The following is a 26797-nucleotide window of genomic DNA, read 5'->3' as shown; positions in this document are numbered from 1 at the left end:
AATTTTCAAACGTGTGTATGTCTGAAATTGTATCTGTGCATTTTTGGGAGGATTCTACCAGAGAGCTCGACAGAACACTCTGTATCTGGGGTTGGAAAATAAGACCTGGATCAATGTTAAGTGACTTGCCTTAAACTTAACATTTTGATGTTGTAGCCAAGATTGACTTCGACACCCTTTTGTCCATAATAATAGCTTCTCCATTTTTGTCTTGAATTTTCTTGTCTGCTGTAAAGACCAGATGCTCTTCAGTTTTCTGTTTAGTAAAAACCAGGCAAATCCGTATCAAACCTTAGCATTGTATAAAAACTCAGCCAGCATGTCCTGACAATATCCCTGGTGTGCTTTCACAACTCAGAGTAGAAGCTGCAATGGTTGCTATCTTTATCAGACTATTTTGAGCAAGAAAGCCCTGTTCTTTCCTCTTCCTCAGCTCCTAGTGCTCCTCCCCAAGGAGTTTCTGTGGTCACTGTGGGAACCAGCAACAGTACCAGTATAAGCATATCCTGGGAGCCACCTCCACCTGGAGAACAAAATGGGATCATCCAAGATTATCGGGTAAGATGGATCCCTTGACAACTTCTGCAATGAAGGACACCCCAAAAAGAATGGATCTGAAGTCCTTTGGACTTCTGATGGTCACAGAAGTCCAAAGGAGTACGTTATCATAGCGTTGGGTTGTATGTTGTAGATTGCTTTGTCCAACTCCCTGGCCAATGTATCCATTCTTTACTATGGCAGAAACTGCAATCCAGTGATGTGCAGCTAGGTTGTTGGGTGGGGAGGGGTTAGCAAGGTAATGTTTTTTTCAGCCACTGGTTACTCTGGTTTTTTCCTGGACAGGTTTGGTGCCTGGGAAATGAGTCTCGTTATCACATTAATAAGACAGTGGATGGCACAATGCGTTCCACAGTTTTGATGGGGCTAGTCCCTGGCATGATCTACCGCACAGAGGTTGCTGCTGCCACAAGTGCTGGAATCGGAGTGAGGAGCGCCCCGGTCACCATACAGATCAGTGAGTATTCAGGATTCCTTCATATGCCCAAAGTTGGGGGTAAAGAAGATCTATTTCCATAAAATCCTGCACAACCAGGTGGACCATCTGGGGAGGCTCTACATCTTGCATCTTGAAAGGTGCAGCTGTCATAGGAACAAGAGATGGATGGCCTGTAAGAAATCAATGTGTTACAAATGAAGAGGACAATGACTAAAATTACATCCACCGCTATTGCCATCATGCTTTTAGATGGTTTGAATGGTAATCAAGGTCTTCTTAAATACGTTTATTCGAAAATAAACCATCCTGCAAATGTCTCTCTTGCAAATGTTCCATAGCTTTAGTTCTGAAAGAGGAAGACAGCTGATAGCAACAGTGGTAAGACAAGTGATAAAATGCAATAAGATTAAGGAGGTGTGAGACACACTTGCCACATCGTCAGGACAATAGAACAGCAGTTTGCTATTTTAGAGCAGGGAAAGTAGAGATTCATATGATGGAGTGTTCTTCCATGCAAGCCCTGGTCCTACCAGAAAGAAAATTAATAAGAAACTAATTTCCTTGCTATGCTAATTCTATGTGTAGGAAAACTGCAATCTTCAACTTGGTTACCATCCGCACCGCATAATTAACCTTGCTCCTGCCTTGTAGCCCTTCTGACTGCAAATCCCTTTGCCTCCCACGTTTGCTGCAGAACCCCTGCCAGACCAGGATACTGTCCCTGTGGACAATGGGGATAGTGTGAGCCTTGCTGAGCAGATCACAGGAGTGGTGAAGCAACCGGCTTTCATTGCTGGCATCGGAGGAGCCTGCTGGGTCATTCTCATGTGCTTCAGTGTGTGGATCTATTGTCGCCGAAAGAAGAGAAAGGAGATGAGCCACTATACAGGCAAGATAAGCTCATGTTTACCACCACCTCCCCATTCTAGCGTTCTTAAGGGAAGGTGTAGGTGGGCTGTCTCATACTAGGTCCTTTGGCTTGACTTTGACTAGAAGCCTACTAAGCAGAAGGGAGCATCTCAGTTTGGCGGGCCCCAGGGGAAGAGCCTTCTCTGTGGCGGCCCCGACCCTCTAGAATCAACTCCCCCCAGAGATTAGAATAGCCCCCACCCTCCTTGTCTTTTGCAAATTACTCAAGACCCAACTTTATCGCCAGGCATGGGGGAATTGAGACATCCTCCCCCAGGCTTCTATATTTTATGTTTGGTATGTATGTGTTGTATGGTTTTAATTGCTGGGGTTTTAGATATGTTTTATTTTTTAAAAAAATATTAGATTTGTTTCACTGTTATATTGTTTCTATTATTGTTGTGAGCTGCCCCGAGTCTTCGGAGAGGGGCGGAATACAAATCTAATTAATAATAATAATAATAATAATAATAATAATAATAATAATAATAATAATAATCATGGAGAGCTCCAACTGAATCACTTGCTCCAAAGATAAAGTTGGAGGCTGGACTAAACTTTTTCCCTTGTTGGAGAAGGGGAAGGCAGGCTCCTTGTTAATTGCCCCCAGCTTCCCCTTCTGTTCTGTACTGTTGTTAATGAGCCCAGTAGAGATTTGACTACTGGAGGAAAATGTAGTCTTGGTGACCGGGACACCACACCGATTTTGGGGTTTCCTTCTCACCTTTTGGGGGTGGAGGGTTCCCTTTAGTTGGGGTTTGGAATATACACCATTCTGCATGCAATACAGCTGCAGTGCCCCATCATTTTAATGTAGACTCCCTTCCCATCCATGCTGCTCATCCATGCAATGACGTTCTTTGAGCTGCCTCACTCTTTGCTTTGCTTCTCTTTTCAGCTTCCTTTGCATACACGCCAGCAGGTAAGGCTTCGTGGCCCCTTCCCATCGTATGGCTTTGCCCTCCATACCATCAATTCTCCCCTTCTTTTGTCCTTGAAAAGAACATCCCTGAGAGTCTGCTCTGTTCTCCTTTGCAGTTTCTTTCCCCCATACGGATGGACCAGCCCGTGTCGGCAGCAGCAGGTGAGTGTAGAGGCCTCGGGGCTAATAGGAAGGATTTTCCCATAAGCTTTTATTGGTTCTCCATGGTGCAACCCATGTTTCTGCTCGATCACGGCAAAATCTCAGGAGTTATAGCTGCTGCAACATTTAATCAGTTAATTGATTTGGATTGATCCATTAAATGCCTTTGGCCAACTAAGTCCTGCTAATCAAGGCATTCCATCCCCTGTCCAATTGTCTCTCCTTTACCTCCTTTATCTCTTCTTCCTTTCATATATCTTCTCCTCTATTTTTATATCTTTTCTCCTCTCCTTTTCTTTATATATATTACTACTTGTCAATTCTCTTCAATGTGTAGTGGACAAAATAAATAAATAAATAAATATATGAAAAATAAATAAAAACATCGCAAGCACGTTCCCAAAAGTCAAAGTTCTTCCCTCCCTTTTTTGTCTGAAATTGAAGGAAATGATGAAACCACGATGATGATCCATCATATAACTCAGAGGTTGCCTCTTTTTTTGGCAGGATGTCAGTTAATCTTTATTTCAACCCCCTTCAGTATTTTTCAGCGAAATAGCTAAAATTGCAGGAGATCTCTCCAGAGTACCTTGTTTCATTCTATGCCAAGTTCTGTGTATCTGCTTCAGGATCATTCCAAACACTTCGCCCAAAAAGCAGATTAAAAAATTAATCACAAAACAGAACAGCGTGTTGGAATACATTAATCCCTCAAATACCAAGAAATATATAAAGGGTTGCTATTGAACATTACAAGAATGCAATTATTTATTAATTAAGAAATAAGGCAAGCAAATAAATAACTCCAGCTGTTTTCAGTCAAGTGTTTTCCTGTTATGTTGGGCTATAATTCTCAGCTCCCCAGGACACCAAGTTGAGTATCTGAACATTAGCAGCCAAGTTAAAAATGTGATGTAAGCCAAATTCCAAAATTTAAAGTTGTGCATTTTTGAACCAAAAAAATAGAATACTTCCTTTAATGCCTTGCTTGCCTATCTAAAAAGGTGGCTGTCTGGGCTAAGGGATTTTTAGACTTGTGGCCTTCAACTCCCAGAATTCCCTAGCCAGCCATGGGGAATTCTGGGAGTTGAAGGCCACAAGTCTTAAAGTTTCCCTTGGTTGTAGGTGTGAAATCCAGCAGGTCTGATAGGTTCTGGAGAATTGGTAGCGGAAATTTTGGGTAGTTTGGAGAACTGGCAAACACCACTGCTGGAATGGGGATTTTGCAGTATCCTTCCCCTGTCACCAAGCCATGCCCACCAAATCACACCACACCACGTCCACAGAACTGGTAGTAAAAAAAAAAACGGATTTCACCACTGCTTGGTTGGATACCCCTGATAATTGAAAGTGCTTTCTTTGCTTCATAATTGAATTTAATTAAAAGACATGTATTAAATTGAAACCATTTTAATCAATTAATTAACTGAAGCATGCACGCTTACTCAGATAATGCCTGTTACATTAGTCACCAAATAAATAATTTTCTGCCTCTCCCCTAGCCGCCCTGGCATGCTGGCCATGGCTACCAGTGCTTCCAGCTACCCGTGGCTGGCAGACTCCTGGCCAGCCCCAAATCTGCTGCGGAACGGGAAGACAAAAGATCCCGCAATGGCCTGTTGTACAGGAAACCATAACGTCACTGAAAGATACTACAATGGTAAGAGCTCCATAGCATCAATTGTGTCTCTCGGGAGCAGAAAAGGCCTAGAACTGGCTAGAAGGGAGAGTTGGAAGTCGATGCTTTTTTTTGTTTCTTCTTTGTTTTTTCTTTTTCTCCTTCCTCACCTCTCCTTCCCCTTTCCCTCGCTACTGCTTCCCTGTTTGCTTTTTTGTATTTTGCATGACTTTATAACTCAATGAAAAATGTTAATGGGAGAAAAGAGAACCGGCTAGCAAAAGGCAATTGCACATTGCTTGGACTCTCTGTGAATGAGATGGGCGCTGTCTACATTTGATATACAAATGAATGAATGAATGAATGAATGAATGAATGAATGAATGAATGATTTAATTAATTAATTAATTAATTAATTAAATTAAATTAATTAATTAATCTGAAGCCAGCTAGCTGAACTGTGGGAGAAGAGGGTGGGGAGGCTCCAATAAGAAGTTTGATATTTAAAAAGGTGATGGATTGTGTAGAGATGGACATGCTGTCAAAAAAGCTAGAGGGGAAAGAAGACTCAGAATATTATAAGATATGGGAATTTTTTTATAATTGGCTAGAGGAAATAAATAAATAAATAAATAAATAAAATTCAAGGATAAATATCCAAAAATGTATCTCCGATTGAAAATTCTGAATGAGTAGGGAAAGCAATTTCCCAAATGTTTGTTTTATGTTTTTTTTCTTTTTTGATTTTGTTTGTCATTGTAATGTTTGTGTATGTATAAAGAAATAAAATAAATTAAAAATTAAAAAAGAAGTTTGAACTTTTAAAGCATGGGTTGTTTCTTTGTTTCTTTTTTTCTTTCTTTTTTATCCTTCCACACCTCTCCTTCCCCTTTCCCTCCCCATTGCTTTCTTGTTTGCTTTTTTGTATTTTGCATGACTTTATAACTCAGTGAAAAATGTTAATGGGAGAAAATAGAACTGGCTAGCAAAAGGCAAATACGCATTGCCTAGACTTCCTCTGTGGATGAGATGGGTGGTGTCTACATAGAATAGAATAGAATAGAATAGAATAAAATTCTTTATTGGCTAAGTGTGAGTAGACACACAAGAAATTTGTCTTGGTGCATATGCTCTCAGTGTACATAAAAGAAAATTATTATTATTATTATTATTGTTGTTTATTTGTTTATTTATTTATTTACTTACTTACTTACTTACTTACTTACTTACTTACTTACTTACTTACTTACTTACTTACTTACTTACTTACTTACTTATTAGGTTTGTATGCCGCCCCTCTCCATAGACAGCAACAAATTACAATACAGTCCTAAGTGGGAGGAAATGGGTGATAGGAGTGATAGGAATGATGAGAAAAAACTAGTAGAAATAGAAGTGCAGATTTAGTAAAAAGTTTGACAGTGTTGAGGGAATTATTTGTTTAGTAGAGTGATGATCCAGAGAGAACCAGCTGAATCCCACCACTAGAAGCATTTAGAATTGAGGCACCCTCATATCCGCTTTAGCTCAACCCGAAAACCTGGTAAGGCTCACTACGTCTCTCCTTGTTTACAGATGCTGGGATTTCTAATTACATTGCTCAGACAGAGAAGTTTGGGACGGGGGTGTCCGATGGCCCCATATACAGCACCATTGACCCGGCCAGTGATGACATGAGGACCTTCAATGGGGCATTTTCCCAGCACACCACCCCATATGCCACAACCCCTGTGGTACCATATGGCGCAACTCATCTACACTCCCCTGAGGAAGAGGAAGGCCAATGGAACAACGAGCCTGGCATCTCTACCATCCAGTATGCCCAGCCCGACCGGGGCAGGGTGGAGAGTGGTAGGGACCATAAGCCTACAAGAAGTTACACTAGTGGTAGCCAACCTTTTTCATGCCAAGTGCCTGAAATGCATGCACACACATCCAAAATGCAATGCGAGCAGCCCACACACATGTGCCTCTGCTATGCCCTCGCCCATTTTTAGCTTCCAGGTTGGTGCAGATGGCTTTCCAGACCCAAAATGGGGTGCAGGTGGACGCGCATGGCATCCCCATGCCCTGTTTTGGCTTCCAAGTTGGTGCAGGAGGCTTTTCAGGTCCAAAACAGGATGTGGGACTGTGCGCATGGTGCGTTTTGATTTCCAATGTGGTGCAAGAGACCTTCCAGGCCCTAAAAGAGCCACAGGACCCACATGTGCTGTAAGGACCCAAAGACTAGCTGACTGGTGGGAGGCGTGCATGCATGTGCGGTGTAGCAGGGCTGGGAAGACTCTGCATGCCACTTGTTGCACACGTGCCATAGGTTCGCCATCATGGAGTTAGACCATAAAATGTTTGATAGTACAAATCTAATTAAGACGTGGCTAGTGTAGTCAAGTTAGAGATGATGGAAATTGTAGCCGAGACTATCCCTAGTCTAGAGATCTTCCTCTGTCCTTCCCATCCCCTCCAAGTACATCATGTATTGAGTCTCAACTTGCAATGTGGTCATCTCATTTATTTAAATAAATTTATTCAATTTTTATGCCGCCCTTCTCCTTAGACTCAGGGCGGCTTACAACATGTTAGCAATAGCACTTTTTAACAGAGCCAGCATATTGCCCCCACAATCTGGGTCCTCATTTTACCCACCTCGGAAGGATGGAAGGCTGAGTCAACCTTGAGCCGGTGATGAGATTTGAACTGCTGACCTTCAGATCTACAGTCAGCTTCAGTGGCCTGCAGTACAGCACTCTACCTGCTGCGCCACCCCGGCTCATATGAGAAGAATGGGCCTGGCGTTTCCCAGAAAAGGCTAATTCATCATTGATGACAACGCGATGCAATACGTGTACCTTAAAAATGCATAACATCCAGAGAAGCACAAATTGCTGCAGGAAGATTAGGAGGACTATACAGCTTAGCGTACTGGAGATTAGTGGCCACTTTAAGAAAACATTCAGCTTCATTAATTTTAATAGGAGTTGTTCTTTGCAGATAGGACTCGGCTTGCAACCAAAGTCTTTTCCCGTAATGGAAGGTCTAACTTCTCTGTTTCCGTAGTTGCTAAACCTGGGAAACAGAAATCGATGGGCAAGCCAGTAAAAACACCATCCCTCAACTGGACAGAAGTGCTGCCCCCACCGCCATCTGCCAATGAGCTGAGCCAATATGTGGAAGAGGAGGAGGAGGAAGAAGAAGACGAGGAAGAAGAACTAGAACTCACGTAAGGGCCGTTGGCGGACTGGGAAATTACACGTCTTGTATTGTGTTTTCCCTGCTGAAAGAGCTGACACTGAAGAGTGGGTCTCATGTTCATATTAAGGCTGAGTTTGCACTTGAATTTTGACCAGCTTTTTCCAGGAGTAATGCATTTTCCTATAGTAGAGACTGCTCTAATGTTCGGCTTATGAACAGAGCAATACGTAAAAGAGGAAAAAATAATTATAATCAGGATTGCCAGTTTTGAAGTCAATAGTTCCATGCAGGATATCCTCAACTGGCTAAAAAAGAAATAAAGTTTTAACCTTCACAACCCTTAAATACCTCTCTACCTATGACTTTCTTCTTCTTGACCTTATCTTCTCCCTATTGATGCTACAAGAAGCACGCATGTCTTCAGTTAGGATACTGGTTGAGTATTGGGAGCCTAGACTTCCCGGCAATTTATTGGCCGAGTTCATTCAACATAATTAAACCAGCTCATTGAAAACCCAGGAAATGCACTAAGCTTGGTGTCCCTTTGTCTTGTTGTGGTTGTAGTTTGTAGCAGTTGATGGCTCAATGTTCAGTGTGAATCTGAATTAATTAATTTAGTAACTACATTGTGTTTTAATCCACTGACAGCCATGTAGATTGCTTGGATGGCTCACTTTAGGCCTCAATGAATCCATGACGTGCTTAGCTTGGTTTGTTGCACGATGTATGAATAAGTCTAGGTCAGAGTTGCAATGGCTTTCTATTTCTTAAGAACAAGCCTATATTTAATAAGCCATGGTTAAAATAAGTCATGGCTTAGGACAATGTATGAACCTTGATAGGTCAGAGGTGGAGGAATGGTGTCCACCTCTGCCAGAGAGGACCTACTTAATGGAGAACATCCAGGAAGAAGAATGTCCTCCTCCCCCACCTCGCAACGATGCCTCTTCTCCTGCAAATTCCTACGGACAACAGTCCACGGCCACGCTGACTCCCTCGCCACGGGAAGAGATGAAAGCTTCGGAGGATATTCCCAGGCTGCACCAGTTTGAGATTCCCCATCTGCCCAGGTATGAGCTCTCACCAAGTCTGCAATCTCGGCCTATGATGTCACCTTTAGTGTGGGCCTCACAACTTCCAGATTCATTCTAATGATCTGCAGAAGCTTTACGGACAGGACCTGCTGTGTCTCTTTGCTATGGGAAGTGACTGGGCAAGAGAAGGGACCTTTTAGGCAGATATTCATAACCAATGCAGTTCGAGTGCTAGTATAGACTTGACCATATTGGATCGTATTCAATGAATACATCTTTCTCTTATCAATGTGTGCCATTAGCTCTTTTGATGTATTGGGAAAAAGGAGGAAGATCTATTAAGTAAAGGAATAACCTTCCCCCCCCCAAGACACTTTTTCCCCCTCCCACCTCCAATGTTTGGTACAGCAGAAAGTGAAAGCAGACAGGACCTGTCATTTTTATGGTGTCCAAGGATACTATCTGAAGTCTAAAGCTTTGCCTGTTCTCCAAAAACATCTGATAGTGTTCTACATTTAAGTGATTAGAAAATTGGGACATCCCAAAAAAATGTCCATTTCATCCAATCCACTTCTCAAATAGTGGGACATGCCCCCCGGGGGGACACAGAGTGATGCCAAGGGGGGCACATGTGATCCCAGGGAACATGAGTGTTCCCTCTTGATTGATTCCCCCAGACAGGGAGGGTCTTCCCAGTTGCACGCTGCTCCGAGCCCAGAAGAGAAAGCAGCCACGCAGGTCGGGGCAGCTCTGTGGGTTCCTGTTGTTCTTGGTGTTCACTGCTCTAGCCATGAACGGCATGGCAAACCAGCTGCTGGACAAGGAGGAGCATCCTCTGCAGCTGGGCGAAAGCTTCGGATGACACCCTAAAGCCTCCTTTTACACCATTCACTGTGAATGCTGGGCAGTGGCGGAGCTTATGGGCCAGGCTGGTGACCCCCCAAACATTGGCTTGATTAAGCCAGCCTGGCCCAGTGTCAAAAGAGGGCCCTAACCACAGTAGCCTATGTATGTCTAACTGAAAACAGGTGTGACTTTCTCCCAGGTAAATGGGTAGAGATGCCTTCCCCAGTAGTGATGGGCGAACTGAACCCGCACAATTCGGGTCCGTACCGAATTTTGCGGTTTTCGGTATGCCAAACACGAACACTAAATTTTTTCAAAGTTCTGGATCGTGTTCGGCGTTCGGAGCTTTGACGTCACGGGCAGGTTGCTAAGGACGCCAAGGTGATCACTTCCTGGATTCCATGGAATCCAGGAAGTGATCACCTTGGCGTCCTTAGCAACCTGCCCGTGACGTCAAAGCTCTGCCCCCGGAATCTCTTCATGGGAGGGATTCCCCATTCGTGTTCGAGTTTGGGTTCGGTTCATGTTCGGCCGAATTTTGCGTAAAGTTCATCCAAACTTGCCGAACCCGAACACCGTTGGGTTCACCCATCACTATTCCCCAGCCTATAGTTTGCTTTCAGTTTATAATATGTAAAATAATAAATATTAACACTAAAATTCCATTGGGGCCCAGATTGGAGAGTTGAGGGCGTATGTGAAATGTTTACATCTTCCTAAGGGGCGGTGGAGCATAACAGAAAATAATAGAGAAGCACTGATTTAATCTGATGCTCCTTTGCTTCCCAGGCGGTTACCCAATGGGTCAGGTCCCTTGCCAAAGCCCTCGAGTCCTCCCTTGACTCAGTCTAACCCCAATCTCAACCTGCCCGAAGAGAGGTCAGAAGCCCTGCTTCCCAGGCAAAGTCACCGGCGTAATCTGAGCCAAACACCAGCGCATAGTGCAGAGAATGTGGACTTCTCAGGTCAAGGTGAGTTCATTTTGTACATCCCTCTTCCGAGGTATCCCACAGTATTGCAGTAACAGGGATGGCCGTGGCATCCTCTTTGAAGGAGAATGTCAGGGAATTCTCCTTATAACGAGCTTCATATAAAGCCTTGGTGGCGCAGTGGTTAGAATGCACTACTGCAGGCTACTTCTGCTGATTGCCGGCTGCCTGCAATTTGGCAATTCAAATATCACCAGGCTCAGGATTGACTCAGCCTTCCACCCTTCCGAGGTTGGTAAAAGGAGGATCCAGATTGTTGGCAGGGGAATATTCTGACTATATAAAAAACAGAGAGGGCTGTAAGGCACTGTAAAGCGGTATATAAGCCTAAGTGCAAGCCTAAGGAAAATATTTGTAGTGAGAGGTAGTCATGATTTATGACTGTAATGGAGCCTTTTATAGTTCTAAGTGATGACAATTGTAAAGTGGGACATCCACATGTGGACATGATTTTATTACTCTTTTTGATTGACGGTTAAGTGAATACCATAACTGTTAAGCAAATGTCATGCTTGTTAAGTAACCCACTGTTTGCTATGCGGCATTTTTGCTAAAAACAGGAGTAAATACTAATTTTCAGCAAAAACCTATATCTATTGATTGAACTACACTATTTATCTATCTCTCTATCATCAACTATCTATCTATCTGCTGGTATCTGTCTATCTAACAATGCCGGTTGGCGGGCCCCAGGGGGAGAGCCTTCTCTGTGGCGGCACCGGCCCTCTGGAACCAACTCCCCCCGGAGATCAGAACTGCCCCTACTCTTCCTGCCTTCCGTAAACTCCTCAAAACCCACCTTTGCCGTCAGGCATGGGGAAACTAAACATCTCCCCCTGGGCACGTTGAAGTTATATATGGTATGCCTGTATGTGTGTATGTTAGTATAGGGGATTTTCTTAAACTTATAATATTTTAATTAATTGGATTGTATTGGATTGTTTTTTCACTTGTTGTGAGCCGCCCCGAGTCTTCGGAGAGGGGCGGCATACAAATCCAAATAATAAAATAATAAATAAAATCTATCTATCTATCTATCTATCTATCTATCTATCTATCTATCTATCTATCTATCTATCTATCTAGTCCTCCCAAAGGACTCCAGTCAATATCATGAAAATTGTTTGCCTACATCATGACTTATTGGGAGGCTAAAAGGTGAAGTGCTTGGGGCGAAAACCAAAATCCAACATGCTGCATAATGGCTTAGCATAATGTGCATATTTTGCCCATGTTTTTTTTAAATCAATTTAGCACAGATGAGCAATTCTGAGCTTCGCCAATAAGTTGGCGGGGAAGGCTAAGTTCTTATTGACATTGGTTTTTTACTGGCAGGCAAGACCCATTCCAGCCTTGGTGATGTTTTGCTTCCCCTGGGTCAGAAAGGAAAAGGCAAAAAGAAATCCAAGTCCAGCCACTATCGTCGAGAGAAGAAACAAGGAGGTAATTCCCAGGTTTTTGCTATACAGTGTTAAATCCTCTTCTGTTCTCTTGATTCCTGGTGACTGCGTGAACAAGCCCATAGACCTGAATGCACTGCCAAGAAGACTGTCTATAGTCTATAGCAGAAGACTTCAAACTTGGCAACTTTAAGATTTGTGGACTTCAACTCCCAGAATTCTCCAGCCTCCTATGCTAGCTAGACAATTCTGGAAGTTGAAGTCCCAAAGTCTTAAACTAGCCAAATTTGAAGTCTTCTGCTATAGACAGCCGTCTTGGCAGTGCCTTCAGAAGTGGTTTGCCTCTGTCTCCTCCTTCCTAGGGCCGAGAAAGAATGGCTGGCCCAAAGTCACCCAGTTGGCTTCATGCCTAAAGCAGGATTCAAATTCCATCTCCTGTGTATTTAGCCTCATATCTGTAACCGCTATACGAAACTGGCTTGATGCCTTTAATTATAGCATCCTTTTAATTCCATTACCTAACCGGGTTAGTTCCTCCATGTGCTTTTTTTTAAAGTGTACCAATAAGCAGCTTCTCACATCTGGAAAGCATTTGCTTTCCACCTCCTTTTATAGAATGTTGCTCACACAATTGTTTTCAGGAACACATTGAACTTTTCCTTTCCTATCTCAAGCAAGCCACGCATTGCAAGTATTAAATCGGGACACAGCCATTGGGGACCGACAAAGCTATTTACTAAGCGGAATAAGCTACTTATTTAAAAGGCTAACAAGCCACCACTTAGGGCTGGAGAGAAGAACATGGAGCCCCAGGATGGTAGTGTGTCCGCTAAATCCTCAAGAACAACCCTGGTTTGGCTTTGTGATGTTTAAAATGTGTATCTATGCATGTGATGTCCTTGAAACAAATGTAAGATTTCACGTGAGATTTCCATTTAGTGTGTTTATTGGGCATTCAGGCCATTGCATAGAATAGAACAGAACAGAATAGAATAGAATTGTTATTGGCCATGTGTAATTGGACACACAGGGAATTTGTCTTGGTGCATCTGCCATCAGGCATGGGGAATTGAGACATCTCCCCCAAGCCTATATAGTTTATGGATGGTATGTTTGTGTGTATGCCTTTTTAAATAATGGGTTTTTAGATATTTTTAAATATTAGATTTGTTATTGTATATTGTTTTTATTATTGCTGTGAGCCGCCCCGAGTCTACGGAGAGGGGCGGCATATAAATCTAATAAATTAAATAAATAAATAAATAAATAAATAAATAAATATGCTCTCAGCGTACATAAAAGAAAAAGATACATTTGTCAAGAATCATGTGGTACAACACTTAACGATTGTCATAGGGGTCAAATAAGCAATGAAGAAACAATCAATATTAATAAAAATCTTAGGATACAAGCAACAAGTTACAATCATACAGTCCTAAGTGGGAGGAAAAGGGCGATAGGAATTGTGAGGGGGAAAAACCTAGTAGTAATGGAAGTGCAGATTTAGTAAAAAGTCTGACAGTGTTGAGGGAATTATTTGTTTAGTAGAGTGATGGCACTCGGGGAAAAACTGTTCTTGTGTCTAGTTGTCTTGGTGTGCAGTGCTCTGTAGCGACGATTTGAGGGTAGGAGTTGAAACAGTTTGTGTCCAGGATGAGAGGGGTCAGTAAATATTTTCCCCGCCCTCTTTTTGACTCATGCAGTATACAGGTCCTCAAAGGAAGGCAAGTTGACAGCAATTGTTTTTTTTCTGCAGTTCTGATTCTCCTCTGAAGTCTGTGTTGGTCCTGTTGGGTTGCAGCACCAAACCAGACAGTTATGGAGGTGCAGATGACAGACTCACTGATTCCACATCATGACTCCTATGTCCCAAAGATAATATCAAATCCTACTTATGGAAGATATTAAAGCGAAAGGTTCTTGGGCTTCTCTGAGCTTGGTTGTTTTCTTGTAGATGTTTCTTTGACCAAACTAGGTAACCTCTTAGTACTGATGATGCTAACTAGTTTGAGTAATGAAAAATCTGCAAGAAAACAAATAAGCTCAGACAGCACCAAAAACCCCTCATTTCAAACTGAGCTACAAATATTCTCCTTTATACATATTAAAGTTGCTCATCTGAAAGCATCTGGGGCTATCTGCGAGGGCAGGAGTCATTTTGGTTTGTTCCAAGTCTGTGGCTACTTGCTGGCTGTCTAGACATGCCAGTTCATGAGTGGACATCTGTCAGCAATGACAGCTAGCCAAAGACAAACTCTGCATTTGCTGATATTGGTCCCGATTCTCCCCCTTGCTTCTAGTTCTTGCTAAAAACAGCTAAACAGTTCCTCTCTTTTAGTAACTGCAACTTAAGTACTAACACAATCCACCCAATTCTCCAAGCACATACCATTCTGGGATTTTCAGGTTCCCAAGGTTGCCAGTATGAATGCTCTAAGACGAGGTCTCCAAACTTGGCAATTTTAAGACTTCAACTCTTTACTTCCCCTTTAAGACTTGTGGACTTCTCAAGTCAGCATGGCTGGCTGAGGAATTCTAGGAGTTGAAGTCCACAAGTCTTAAAGTTGCTAGGTTTGGAGACCCCCTTGCTCCATGATGAATCATTTGAATGCACTGGAGGACCGTCTGAAGAAATTTCAGGGTCTTCATAGAAAGAAAGAGTGGATGCTTTATCACCAGTTCTTCTTGTAGATCTGCCACCACCACCTTTGCCACCCCCTGCAGAAGACCTCATCAGCTCTGCTCCAGACAGCACCCCACGTCTAGGCTGTGAGCCTTCTTTAGAGAAAGACCTCAACAGCTCTTCAGCCATGGAGAGGAAACTTGCCCATCGCACAGTGGCTGGCCAACTCTACCAACAGCATCGAGATGGTAATGTTAGTCATAGAAAGCATTTCTCATACTACGTATATGGATTGATTGCGAGTTTTGGGTATTGATCTGAAATCACAGGCCAGCAATTTCAGGAATAATCTTCCATCTCCAAGGTTTTCTGCTTTTGAAGGAAGATGACTACTTTGGAGCTCCTTGGAAATTCAAGGAGGATTGCCTGTTGTTTCATCTTGGAAATGTTATTTTTCTGCCACAGTTACTATAGAAAGGTCAAGCATGGGGCTTGGCAAATTGAATTGTTCTATTTAAAAAATTGAAATCCGCTTGCTTTTTCCACTTGAAAAATTTAGCACTTCTGCTCATTTGATGTATCTTTCAACAGAATGAGTCTCAAAGCAGTTTGCAGTAGATTTCAATAACAGGTAGTCCTTGCCTTACAAAGCATTCATTTAGCGACCGTTTGAAGTTACAAAAACACTGAAAAAGTGACTTGCAACCAATCGTAGCTCCATCCCCACAGTCCCATATAAAAAATACAGGCATGGATTTATGACAGTCACAGCATTCCAGGATCAAATGTTATTGGTGACCTTCCCAGCTGTCTTCCAATAAGTTGAATGGGGGAAGCTGGATTCATATAATGACCACATGATTTTCTTAGCAGCCACAATGATTTGCTTAACAATGTAGCAAAAATAGGTCATGATATTGGGCATAGAAACATAGAAGATTGACGGCAGAAAAAAACCTCATAGTCCATCTACTCTGCTCTTATACTATTTCCTATAATTTATCTTAGGATGGATATATGTTTATCCCAGGCATGTTTAAATTCAGTTACTGTGGATTTACCAACCATGTCTGCTGGAAGTTTGTTCCAAGCATCTACTACTCTTTCAGTAATATAATATTTTCTCACGTTGCTTCTCATCTTTCCCCCAACTAACCTCAGGTTGTGCTCCCTTGTTCTTGTGCTCACTTTCCTATTAAAAACACTTCCCTTCTGAATCTTATTTAACCCTTTAACATATTTAAATGTTTCGATCATGTCCCCCCCTTTCCCTTCTGTCCTCCGGACTATACAGATTGAGTTCATGAAGTCTTTCCTGATACGTTTCATGCTTAAGACCTTCCACCATTTTTGTAGCCCATCTTTGGACCTGTCTTTTGACCCGCATGACTCCCTGAAGTAACCACCTTGCTTAATAATGGAAATTCTGATTTCAATTGTAAGGCGAGGACTTCCTATAATTAAGACATATACAGCAAACCAGATTGCTCTTGGCCCTTTGGGCATTGGACCGTCTTACTCTTTTTTTCAGTTTTGCTTTGGCCGCATGACATAATGTAAATGTCTATACTTAAATCTTCCCTCCTCTCCAATATGTATACATATGTACATGTGTATATATATGTATGTATATATGTATGTATGTATGTATGCATGTATATACGGTATGTATGTTTGCCTCCAAACTTTTATGTACCATATTTTTTGGAGTATAAGATGCACCTTTGTTTTGGGGGAGGGAAATAGGAGAAAAAAATCTACCTGGCTAGAGTCCTTAGTCTGGTCAGCTTCAGCACATCATTTTATCCCCAGGTTAGGGCTGAAAAAAAACCTTTTTCCAAAGCGAATAGCAATGAAAACAAGCCTGCAAAGACTTAGGACTATTAAAAAAAATCCTGCAAGCTGAGAAGATTGTTAGCACCTTGTTGGGGGGGGGGGAGCTTTGAAAAACTTTTCAGAGTATAAGAGGCACCCAAATTCTCAGCCTCTTCTAAGGGGGAGAAATGTGCATCTTATAGTCCGAAAAATACAATAGATATAGATATATATTTGAATTCAGGAACCCTGAGAACTAATTTCTAAGGTATTTGGTTTGTACATACATTAAGAATTCAGGTCCCAAATGAAGCTACAGTTCCCAGAGTTCATAATGCCTTAGCTGCTGTTTTTGAGGCACTTGAAGAGAAGGAGGTGTGTTAATTCATCTTACAATCCAAGCTAGTGAAGAATTCCTGGGGGAATTGGGATATTCTAGATCAACTATGCTGGCTGGAGCATTCTGGGATTTAAAGTCCACAAGTCGCCAAGTTTGAAGTTCTGTGTTTCCCAACCTTGGCAACTTGAAGATATCTGGACTTCAACTTCTAGAATTCCCCAGCCAGCATTCGGTGGCTGGAGAATTCTGGGAGTTGAAGTTCACAAGTCTTAAAGTTGCCAAGTTTGAAGTTCTGTGTTCTAGATCATGCAGGTGACCATTACAAGCAGAGGTTTCTACAGTGAATCACTCTTCTCACCTCTAACTCCCCTTCATCTTTTGGCACTTCCACAAGACCTAATTATGGCGATTAGGGGATCTCTTTCAAGACCCACAACTTTTATTTGTAATGCAACTTTGCTGAATTATGCAGCTGACAAGGACTATTGCTTGCTGTACTGAGCCCAGAATTTTCCTGTCCTCTGGACTGAATTTTTGCCGAAATGGATGCTTGGAAGTTAAGTAGGGTGGGTTTTTTTTTGAAGAACAGAAATTAGAGGCCATTTAAAATGATCACAGGTATAGATGATGTTCATTCAAGGCCTTGAAATGAAAATCAACAACCGCTATTTCATGATTTTGAGTGTTCTCACAAACATCTACTTACTTAGAAAAGGATGATGCAAGAGTTGGTGATTATGCTTATTTTTATCCCATCCTTGTTTCCATCACTGTGTAGAATATAAAACAGCTGGGGTGTGCATTGCTAGAGAAACTGTTGCTTTTTTCTGGTTTGTTTTAAACTCTCTTGTTGGGTGTCTCTGGGCAGAAGAAGAAATTGTTCCTTACAACAAACCCAGCTTTCTCTCCCGGAGCCAGATGTCAAGCAATTGCTCTACAACAGGAAGCTCTTCCTCCAGGGGTTCCACGGCATCCAGAGGCCATGGATCAGGGCGCAGCCGGACAACAGGGGATCGCAATGAGGTGACTGCGCAGGGCTCTCTATTGCCACATTTGTTTGCTGGCTGGTTGGCTTGCTGGCTTGTTAGATTTCTATGCCGCCCTTCTCCTGGGACTCAGGATGGCTTACAACAAAATTTACCCTTTTGCATGATTGAATGAGGGGTTCAAGACTCTTGCTTGGGATGAGCTGAGAAGAGATGGCTGGCTGTCATACAGAGCTGATAAATCCATGATGGCGAAGCTATGGTATGTGTGCCAGAGGTAGCACACCAAGCCCTCTCTGCTGGCATGCATAACGTCACCCCAGGTCAGATCTCCATGGCGTTTCTTTCATGAGTTTCTGTTTCCCTGAAAACAATGATACAGAAGCTGACAAAAGAAAAATACAGTGATACCTTGTCTAACAAACTTAATTGGTTCCAGGATGAGGTTCTTAAGGTGAAAAGTTTGTAAGATGAAACAATGTTTCCCATAGGAATCAATGGAAAAGCGATTAATGCGTGCAAGCCCAAAATTCACCCCTTTTGCCAGCCGAAGTGCCCGTTTTTGCGCTGCTGGGATTCCCCCGAGGCTCCCCTCCATGGGAAAACCCACCTCCGGACTTCTGTGTTTTTATGATGCTGCAGGGGAATCCCAGTAGGGGGATCCCAGCATCGCAAAAATGAGCGCATCGCTGGCAACGGAAGTCCGGAGGTGGGGTTTCCCAGCGAAGGGAGCATCATTGAAATCACAGCATCGCAAAAACACCAAAGTCCTTGAAACCCCACTTCCAGACCTTTGTGTTTTTGTGATGCTGCGATTTCACTGAGGCTCCCCTCGCTGGGAAGCCCCAGCTCCAGACTTCTGTTGCCAGCAAAATGCTCGTTTTTGCGATGCTGGGATTCCCCTACTGGGATTTCCCTGCAGCATCACAAAAACACAGAAGTCCGGAGGTGGGTTTCCCATGGAGGGGAGCCTCAGGGGAATCCCAGCAGCACAAAAATGGGTGCTTCACTGGCAACAGAAGTCCGGAGGCGGGGCATCCCAGCGGTGGCGGTGGGTTTGTAAGGTGAAAATAGTTTGTAAGAAGAGGCAAAAAAATCTTAAACCCCAGATTTGTATCTTGAAAAGTTTGTATGACGAGGTGTTTGTAAGACAAGGTACCACTGTATTTGACTTCTTGCCGCGCTGCCGGTGTTGGGTTGCCCCTTAGGGTCTCTGCTGCTCATGCATGCATGTCCACTCATGTGCACATTAATGCATGTCCAAGCATGTGCATGTTCAGGCGTGTCCACCCATGCATATGTTGACACACGGGCACCTTTCAATTTGGGCATGCGCACGAATGCAGTTTGGGCACTCAGTGTCTTAAAAGGTTCGGCATCGCTATGATGGAGCCACCAACAATTAAAAAGAATTTGTATCCTCAACAACAATTAAAAAGAATGTGTATCCTGATGTGTATTGGAACTGCAGAATCTGGGAAGAGTATTAACTCTTTGTTCTACTCTGATTCTTCTGGATTGCTCATTTCATATGGAACAGACAAAACAAGTATTAAATTAACTCACAGTGCCTGCATTATACAACTTTCTAAATTATTTAAGATAAAACAAAGCATCACATTTTAGAGCAGGGGTATCCAACTTGGCAACTTTAAGATTTGTGGACTACACTCCCAGAGTTCCTTAGCCAGAAAAACTGGCTGAGGAACTCTGGGAGTTGAACTCCACAAGTCTTGAAGTTGCCAATGTTGGAGTCTCCTGTTTTAGAGTGTTGTATTAAACAGATCAGCAAGGCTTATAAACCAAGATTGATCCATTTGATTTTGCATTAATGAGCAAGCTTGTGAGGTCTTAAACTACCCAAATAATGTTCCTCATAAGATTCTTAGGCCATTGCATCTAGAGGAGCTTTGTCTAGGCACGTCTAGAGACTTGATTCAGATCTCCTTCAACTTTGTAGTAATTGCACTAGGGAATCCAGTCATAGGCAACTTGACGTTTAGAGATAATAATCCAATAGAATTTAGAGAAAAAATTAGGTAAGCTAATCAGGGAATTGACAAATCATTGGGGGGGGGGGGGGTAAATGAAGTAACACTTAAAATCTTGGATATGGAACCAACTCCCCCCAGATATCAGAGTTGCCCCCACCCTCCTAGCCTTTCGTAAGCTCCTTAAAACCCACCTCTGTCGTCAGGCATGGGGGAATTGACACTTTCCCTCCCCCTAGGCTTATAAAAATTTATGCATGGTATGCTAGTATGTATGATTGGTTTCTAAATTGGGGTTTTTAAATTAATCTAATTAATATTAGATTTGTTTACATTGTATTATTATTGCTGTGAGCCGCCCCGAGTCTGCGGAGAGGGGCGGCATACAAATCTGATTAATAAATAAATAATAAATAAATGTGTGAGCCAAAAATTTACAGGTTGGTAATAATCTGCATTCATGCACATCAAAATAGATCAGAGCTTCTTCTCTATCCCTCAGTTACTTCTTCGTTTCTCAGAAATCACTGATGGCTGCTAGTTTTCTCTTGCTCTTAGCTTTGAGATGCCAATAATTACCGTATTTTTCAGAGTATAAAATGCACCGGAGTATAAGACGCACCTTACTTTTGGGAGAGGAAAATAGGGGGGGAATCTACCTACCAGGTATTCATCTGACTAGCATTCCGAGTCTACGGAGAAGGGTGGCATACAAATCTAATAAATAAGAAGAAGAAGAAGAATTCTTAGTCTGTTCAGCTTCAGCACATTATTTTATCCCCTGGTTAGGGCTGAAAAAGCCTTCTTTGGAGGGAATTAGGAAGCCAGGAAGATTTAACATTAGCACCTCATTAGGGCTAGAGGAAAAAGGCTTCGAAAAAGCTACATTCATGAATATAAGATCCACTCAAATTTTCAGCCTCTTTTGGAGAGGAAAAAGGTGAGTCTTGTACTCCAAAAAATACAGAAAGTGCCTCCCCATAAACTGCTAGGAAATGCCAGACGGGATCAGTTACTGGCAGCTAGCCAAGATACGGCTCAACTAGGCAGTGGGAAAAGTGGGCAGGAGTCCAGATATGTAATCTACAGGTGGTCCATCTATGTTCCAAGCAGTGTGTTCTGGGGTGAAGGAAATAAATGGGCACCTTTTTTTAAACCTGGATGATGCAATACAGAAAGGCAAACAAACTACAGGAACAAGTATATTGATGTCTTCTCTTCTTGCATTTTTCAGGAAAAAAGATGAAACCAAACACCGGTGACATGAGCAAAGCAAGGTTATGAATTTGACATCTGTAGACTTGGGGCCTGGTGGTTTTCTGTACATCTAATTTATGATCCTTCCAAAGGAGCAGTAAGGCCTGGCTCCATGTAAATAGGTTTGTTTTCCTGGAGGTTGACGGTCCCCGAGAGGCAAGGAAACTGTATTTATAAATGGAGCAAAAAGACATTCAAGCCTTGAGCCTCCGTGGGCCTGTTTGGGAAGAGGCTGGGCGTTTTTTGAGATGGGGAGATTGGCGCCAGTAGCAGTGGTGGGTGAGAAGTGGGAGTCGAGACAGAAAATGAAGTGGATCTGCAGACGTTCAGCTCACGTTGGGCCCTGAAAGAGCCCATCACACCAAGCACATAATCAGATGCTGCCCAGGTGCTTCGCCCTGCCTGCCATAGAGCAGGGCTCAGTGGGGATTTCTTTGGTAGCTGATGAATCCTTTTGTAAAATGGCCAATAAAGCTATTTGTTAACCTGAGTCTTGCTGAACGATCTGTGCTTTTCTTTCCCTTAGTGATGCATCCTCATGGATACTGTAACACAGGTAGTTCGCACCTCCCTTTCAGAAAAGGGAATTACCAGAAACCGCAGTGTTTTTGCTTTATCGAATTGCACAAAGCTGCAGCAACTTTCTAAGGGCCAGAAATATGAAACAGAAGAAGCTGTAAACTGTGGTTTATGAACCTTACAATTGGTTGAGTTCAAGCAACGCACTAAGCCCAAAGCAAGCCTATTGCCTGATGACTGAACAATATGCATTGACTCCTATTGGCCATAAGCAGCTGCCCCTGACACAAGTCCATTTCTGTAGTTTAGCTGGCTCAAAAGGCTTCCTAGTTGAACCAAATTGAAGACAGCCCATTAGAAAGTAAAATCAGTGTCCAGGGTCAGCCAAACATCAAGATCCAAGGGACCCCAAGAAAAGGACTAGGGAAATAAAGCCATACAAGACTTTTTTGCAAACAGGTTTTTTTATTTCACTGAAAAATAAAGGTCTCCAACCTTGGCAACTTTAGCATGCTGTCTGGGGAATTAAAGTTGCTAAGATAGACATCTATGCTCTAAAGGCAAGGCTGTCCAACTTATTTTCCAAAGCACCAGAAAGCAAGACAAGAAATAATGGATGGAAACTAATCAAGGAGAGGAGCAACTTGGAATAAAGGGGAAACTTCAGCGAAGACAATTAACCACTGGAACAGCTTGCCTTCAGAAGTTGTAGGTGCTTCATCACTGGAGGTTTTTAAGAAAAGATTGAATAGCCACCTGTCTGAAATGGTATAAGGTCACCTGCTTGAGCAGGGGGATGGACAGGAGACCTCCAAGGCCGATTCCAGCTCTATTCTGATTGGTTGGTTGATTGAATGATTGAATGATTGAATTGATTGATTGATTGATTGATTGATTGATTGATTGAATGATTGATTTATTGATTGATTTATTGGCATCCTCATAACTTTGAGTCCCCATTGGCCTATGTTCTGTTTCTGTTTTCTTTGAAGGGATGTGATCAATTAAAATGATATGAAATTGCCAGTTAAGAACATCCTTGGGTGTCACACTGAGCAGGTATCTTGGACATGGTCTTCTCCTTGCCCACTGTGGCGTGCTATTAATGTACATTGCAATGCCCATTATCCCATCTACCTTTCCCAGGTGTACATCAGAGTCAGTGCATGCAAATTTGTGTGCAAGATGCCAGAGAGCTGGGTTATTTTTAAAAAATGGAAATGATTTGTTCAGGGAAGTAATATTTTCAATTTATCCCCCTGGTGGGAATACATGACCACACCCACCCACCTCATCCTTCTGCTCTTAGTGATGAATGAGCTTATAGTCTGTAAATCAAGGAGAAATTTTGTTCAAGAAGCTGTCTGACTGCTTTCCCAGGAAGATGAGGTTCGTGGTCTGCAAAGGTGGGGCTCATTTGACAGCAGAGCCACAAAATAATTTCCAACACGCTCTTTCAGAATACATATCTACCTAGGGGTAAATAAACAAGGGTTGCCTCTTTCATTTTCGGTGGTGGGAAATCAAATTGAGCCTTGAACTTCTTCCCTGCAATCCACTCCCCTTCATGTTATTCTGGCATGCCTTCAAAGAAGTATATTGCAACCGGGCCATAAAGCAGGAGTAGAAGACAAGCTCATTCAGGAGGATTTATGGGTTTGTTTCCTTTGCATCAAGGCTTCCTCTAATGAGCTTCGGGAGGCAGGAAGAGCCACAACATCATGGGGCAGGGCTACCCAGCTGGAGAACAGGCAGCATTTAGAACAAACCAAACTTGAAATTCAATTTGAGCAATGCAGTTTGAAAGAGAAAGAATAGAATAGAATAGAAAGAATAGAAAAAGAATAGAATAGCTTTATTTGTCCAAGTGTAATTATACACACAAGGAATTTGTTCCAATGTATATGGAAATGATGAGGATGAGGATGATGATGCCAATAAAAGAAGATAATGGAGAAGATGAGAAGGATAACAATAATAAAACAGCCATACCACAAGGGTAAATATACTTAGATATAAGACAGTCCTGTAGGAATTATGGTAAGTATAAGATGAGATAAAAGTCCAAAACTCAAAAAAAAAGTGGCGGGTCACAAACAGTACTTAGAAACATAGAAACATAGAAGATTGAGCAATTTATTTATATATTCTAGGTAACCTAACAGAGATGAAACCAAAACCCACAACATGAAACAACCCAAAGTTAAAACAATAAACTCGTCCCCGAAAGAAAATATTCCTGATCCAAATGCTAGGGTTATAGCCATTGTCTTTGAAGTGCTGCAAAAGTCCAACAGCATTGGTGTCATTTGGATTTCTTCTGTAGGGCAGGCACTGCCGCCAGGAAGCCACAAATATGGTATCCAATAAGATGGCACTGCTGGATGGAAAGGACCTGAGAAAGAGGTAGCCATTCCGTGGTTTCCCAGTTGCCACAAAGCAGGCTGAGAACTAGTTACTTCCTTTCCACGTTTATTATTTCTTACATAGAAACATAGAAGTTAACCGCTATGTTAACATAGAATATTAACCGCTCCAAACTTGACTGTAAAAAATATGACTTCAGTAACCGAGTTGTCGAAGCATGGAACTCATTACCAGACTCCATAGTGTCATCCCCAAACCCCCAACACTTTACCCTTAGATTATCTACGGTTGACCTATCCAGATTCCTAAGAGGTCAGTAAGGGGCGAGTACAAGTGCACTAGAGTGCCTTCCGTCCCCTGTCCTATTGCTCTCCTATATCTCCTATACCTTTCTTCTATTCCTATATCTCTTCTTCTATTCTTTCATTGATATATTCTATTCCTATATCTTCTTTTCTATTATTTCTTAGATATATTTTACTATGAGTATCTCCTTCATCATGTATTTTACTAACCTTCATCATGTATTTCCTTCATCATGTATATATACCCACTAAAACCCTCATTGTGTATTGGACAAAATAAATAAATAAATAAATAAAATAAAGTCTGACGTCAGAAAAAGACCTCATGGTCCATCTAGTCTGCCCTTATACTATTTCTTGTATTTTATCTTAGGATGGATATATGTTTGTCCCAGGCATGTTTAAATTCAGTTACTGTGGATTTACCAACCATGTCTGCTGGAAGTTTGTTCCAAGCATCTACTACTCTTTCAGTAAAATAATATTTTCTCACGTTACTTCTCATCTTTCCCCCAACTAACCTCAGATTGTGCCCCCTTGTTCTTGTGTTCACTTTCCTATTAAAAACACTTCTCTCCTGAACCTTATTTAACCCTTTAACATATTTAAATGTTTCGATCATGTCCCCCCTTTTCCTTCTGTCCTCCAGACTATACAGATTGAGTTCATTAAGTCTTTCCTGATACGTTTTATGCTTAAGACCTTCCACCATTTTTGTAGCCCGTCTTTGGACCCATTCAATTTTATCAATATCTTTTTGTAGATGATACTTGCTATTATTTCCAGAATTTCAGAATAAAAGCTCAGTTGTGTTGCACGATTCTCATCTCTGTTTCTTAGCTAAGGGAGCCAGCATTGTCTGAAGACATTTTCCGTGGTCATGTGGCCAGCACAGCTATATGACAAAGGCACAAAGAACCCTGTTACCTTTCCACCAAAGTGGTACCTATTTATCTACTTGCATTTGCATGCTTTCAAACTGATACATGGGCAGGAGCTGGGACGAGCAACAGGAGCTCACCCTGTAACATAGCACTCGGAACTTCAACCCAGGCAGTCAGTTTTCCAGCTGACAAGCTCAGTGTCTTTAACCATCCAGAATACAGTATGCAAAACTGGGAATGTTCACGAACAGTATAGACATAGGGGTTGTTGTGCTCATTCCTAATAGAAAATGTTTCTCCATTTATCTATGCAAGTAAAAATACTCTGACTGGCCCTCAGCTTCTCCTCCTAATTTTGCTGCTCAATCCTGTTCCCCATTCTTCCAGTTATACTCATTCAGAATATACATGAATGGGACTCATGGGAGTGCCTTGCCACTTCACTGCAATCAGCCATTCATATAAATCATGCAGGGTACCAGCCAGAGACAATTTCCAATTGTCCTGCCAACCTGGGCTGGGCCATGTCTCCAGCCCAACCAGCCTCTTATTCCACCGAGTTGATTCAACAAAAGAAGTCAGTGACTTCATCCACTTTTACGGCAGCTGTCCCCAAAGTTGCAGTCAAATCTCCTGAGCTCATAGATCTTCCTGCTGCAGATGGTAAACTCATCACTCTGGACCATATGAGGCTTCTGTTCTGAGATGGAAGGGATGTTTATGTAATATATTGAAGGAAATGGGGCCTCAGCCACGCTTAACAAACACAAAAGGTTTGGGTTTCCAGGCTCCCTGCTTAGCAGCTGTCTATGTTTACTTAACCCCACTTCGACAGGAAACCCCCCTGGAGTTCCCTGATTAAACCAGAAGGGGCCACAAATGTAGCCGAGCTGTGTAGGATGCCTGGCGAAAGGCCACGTAGAGCTTTGCCTTATATGACTCTGAATCTCAACTGTACCAGGAAGCAGCTGTTAAGATCTCCTCTTCCAGTGTTTGCCCAAAAGTGCATTTCCTCCTATAAGCAAAGCAGGAGTTTGGTTTGGAAGAGTGGAACAAGGCTAACTAACTAAGAGGTCTGTAAGGGGCGTGCATAAGTGCACCAGCATGCCTTCTGTCCCCTGTCCTTGATGGCTACAAGAATGGTGGAAGGTCTTAAGCATAAAACGTATCAGGAAAGAATTCATGAACTCAATCTGTATAGTCTGGAGGACAGAAGGAAAAGGGGGGACATGATCGAAACATTTAAATATGTTAAAGGCTTAAATAAGGTTCAGGAGAGAAATGTTTTTAATCGGAAAGTGAACACAAGAACAAGGGGACACAATCTGAAGTTAGTTGGGGAAAAGATCAAAAGCAACATGAGAAAATATTATTTTACTGAAAGAGTAGTAGATGCTTGGAACAAACTTCCAGCAGACGTGGTAGATAAATCCATAGTAACTGAGTTTAAACATGCCTGGGATAAACATATATCCATCCTAAGATAAAATACGGAAAATAGTATAAGGGTAGACTAGATGGACCACGAGGTCTTTTTCTGCCGTCAAACTTCTATGTTTCTATGTTTCTTCATTTTTACTAGTTGCATGTATTTGAATATTATTATTTCTAATTCTCTTTTTCAAATTTTTGACTTTTACTAGT

General features: G+C 42.2%; 1 protein-coding gene across 2 annotated transcripts in view; it reads left to right on the top strand.

Moving 5' to 3' along the window:
- The window catches only part of ROBO3 (roundabout guidance receptor 3), a 264086-nt gene extending 242518 nt beyond the window's left edge, over positions 1-21568 (top strand). For both annotated transcript variants that reach the window (XM_070765673.1, XM_070765672.1), the window contains 14 exons: positions 434-558; positions 844-1015; positions 1692-1886; positions 2805-2828; positions 2945-2990; positions 4493-4650; positions 6184-6459; positions 7663-7825; positions 8640-8867; positions 10467-10648; positions 12002-12109; positions 14758-14937; positions 17713-17867; positions 21056-21568. In XM_070765673.1, the coding sequence (XP_070621774.1) occupies positions 434-558; positions 844-1015; positions 1692-1886; positions 2805-2828; positions 2945-2990; positions 4493-4650; positions 6184-6459; positions 7663-7825; positions 8640-8867; positions 10467-10648; positions 12002-12109; positions 14758-14937; positions 17713-17867; positions 21056-21067 (2024 nt within the window). In that variant the 3' untranslated portion in view covers positions 21068-21568. The remainder of the gene's footprint in view (positions 1-433; positions 559-843; positions 1016-1691; positions 1887-2804; positions 2829-2944; positions 2991-4492; positions 4651-6183; positions 6460-7662; positions 7826-8639; positions 8868-10466; positions 10649-12001; positions 12110-14757; positions 14938-17712; positions 17868-21055) is intronic.
- Positions 21569-26797: the final 5229 nt, after the last annotated feature.

Source organism: Erythrolamprus reginae, chromosome 12, assembly GCF_031021105.1.
Source record: "Erythrolamprus reginae isolate rEryReg1 chromosome 12, rEryReg1.hap1, whole genome shotgun sequence".
NCBI classification, from domain to species: domain Eukaryota; kingdom Metazoa; phylum Chordata; class Lepidosauria; order Squamata; family Dipsadidae; genus Erythrolamprus; species Erythrolamprus reginae.
Note: the sequence above shows the minus strand (reverse complement) of the source record. Positions and strands in the feature narration are given on the sequence as shown.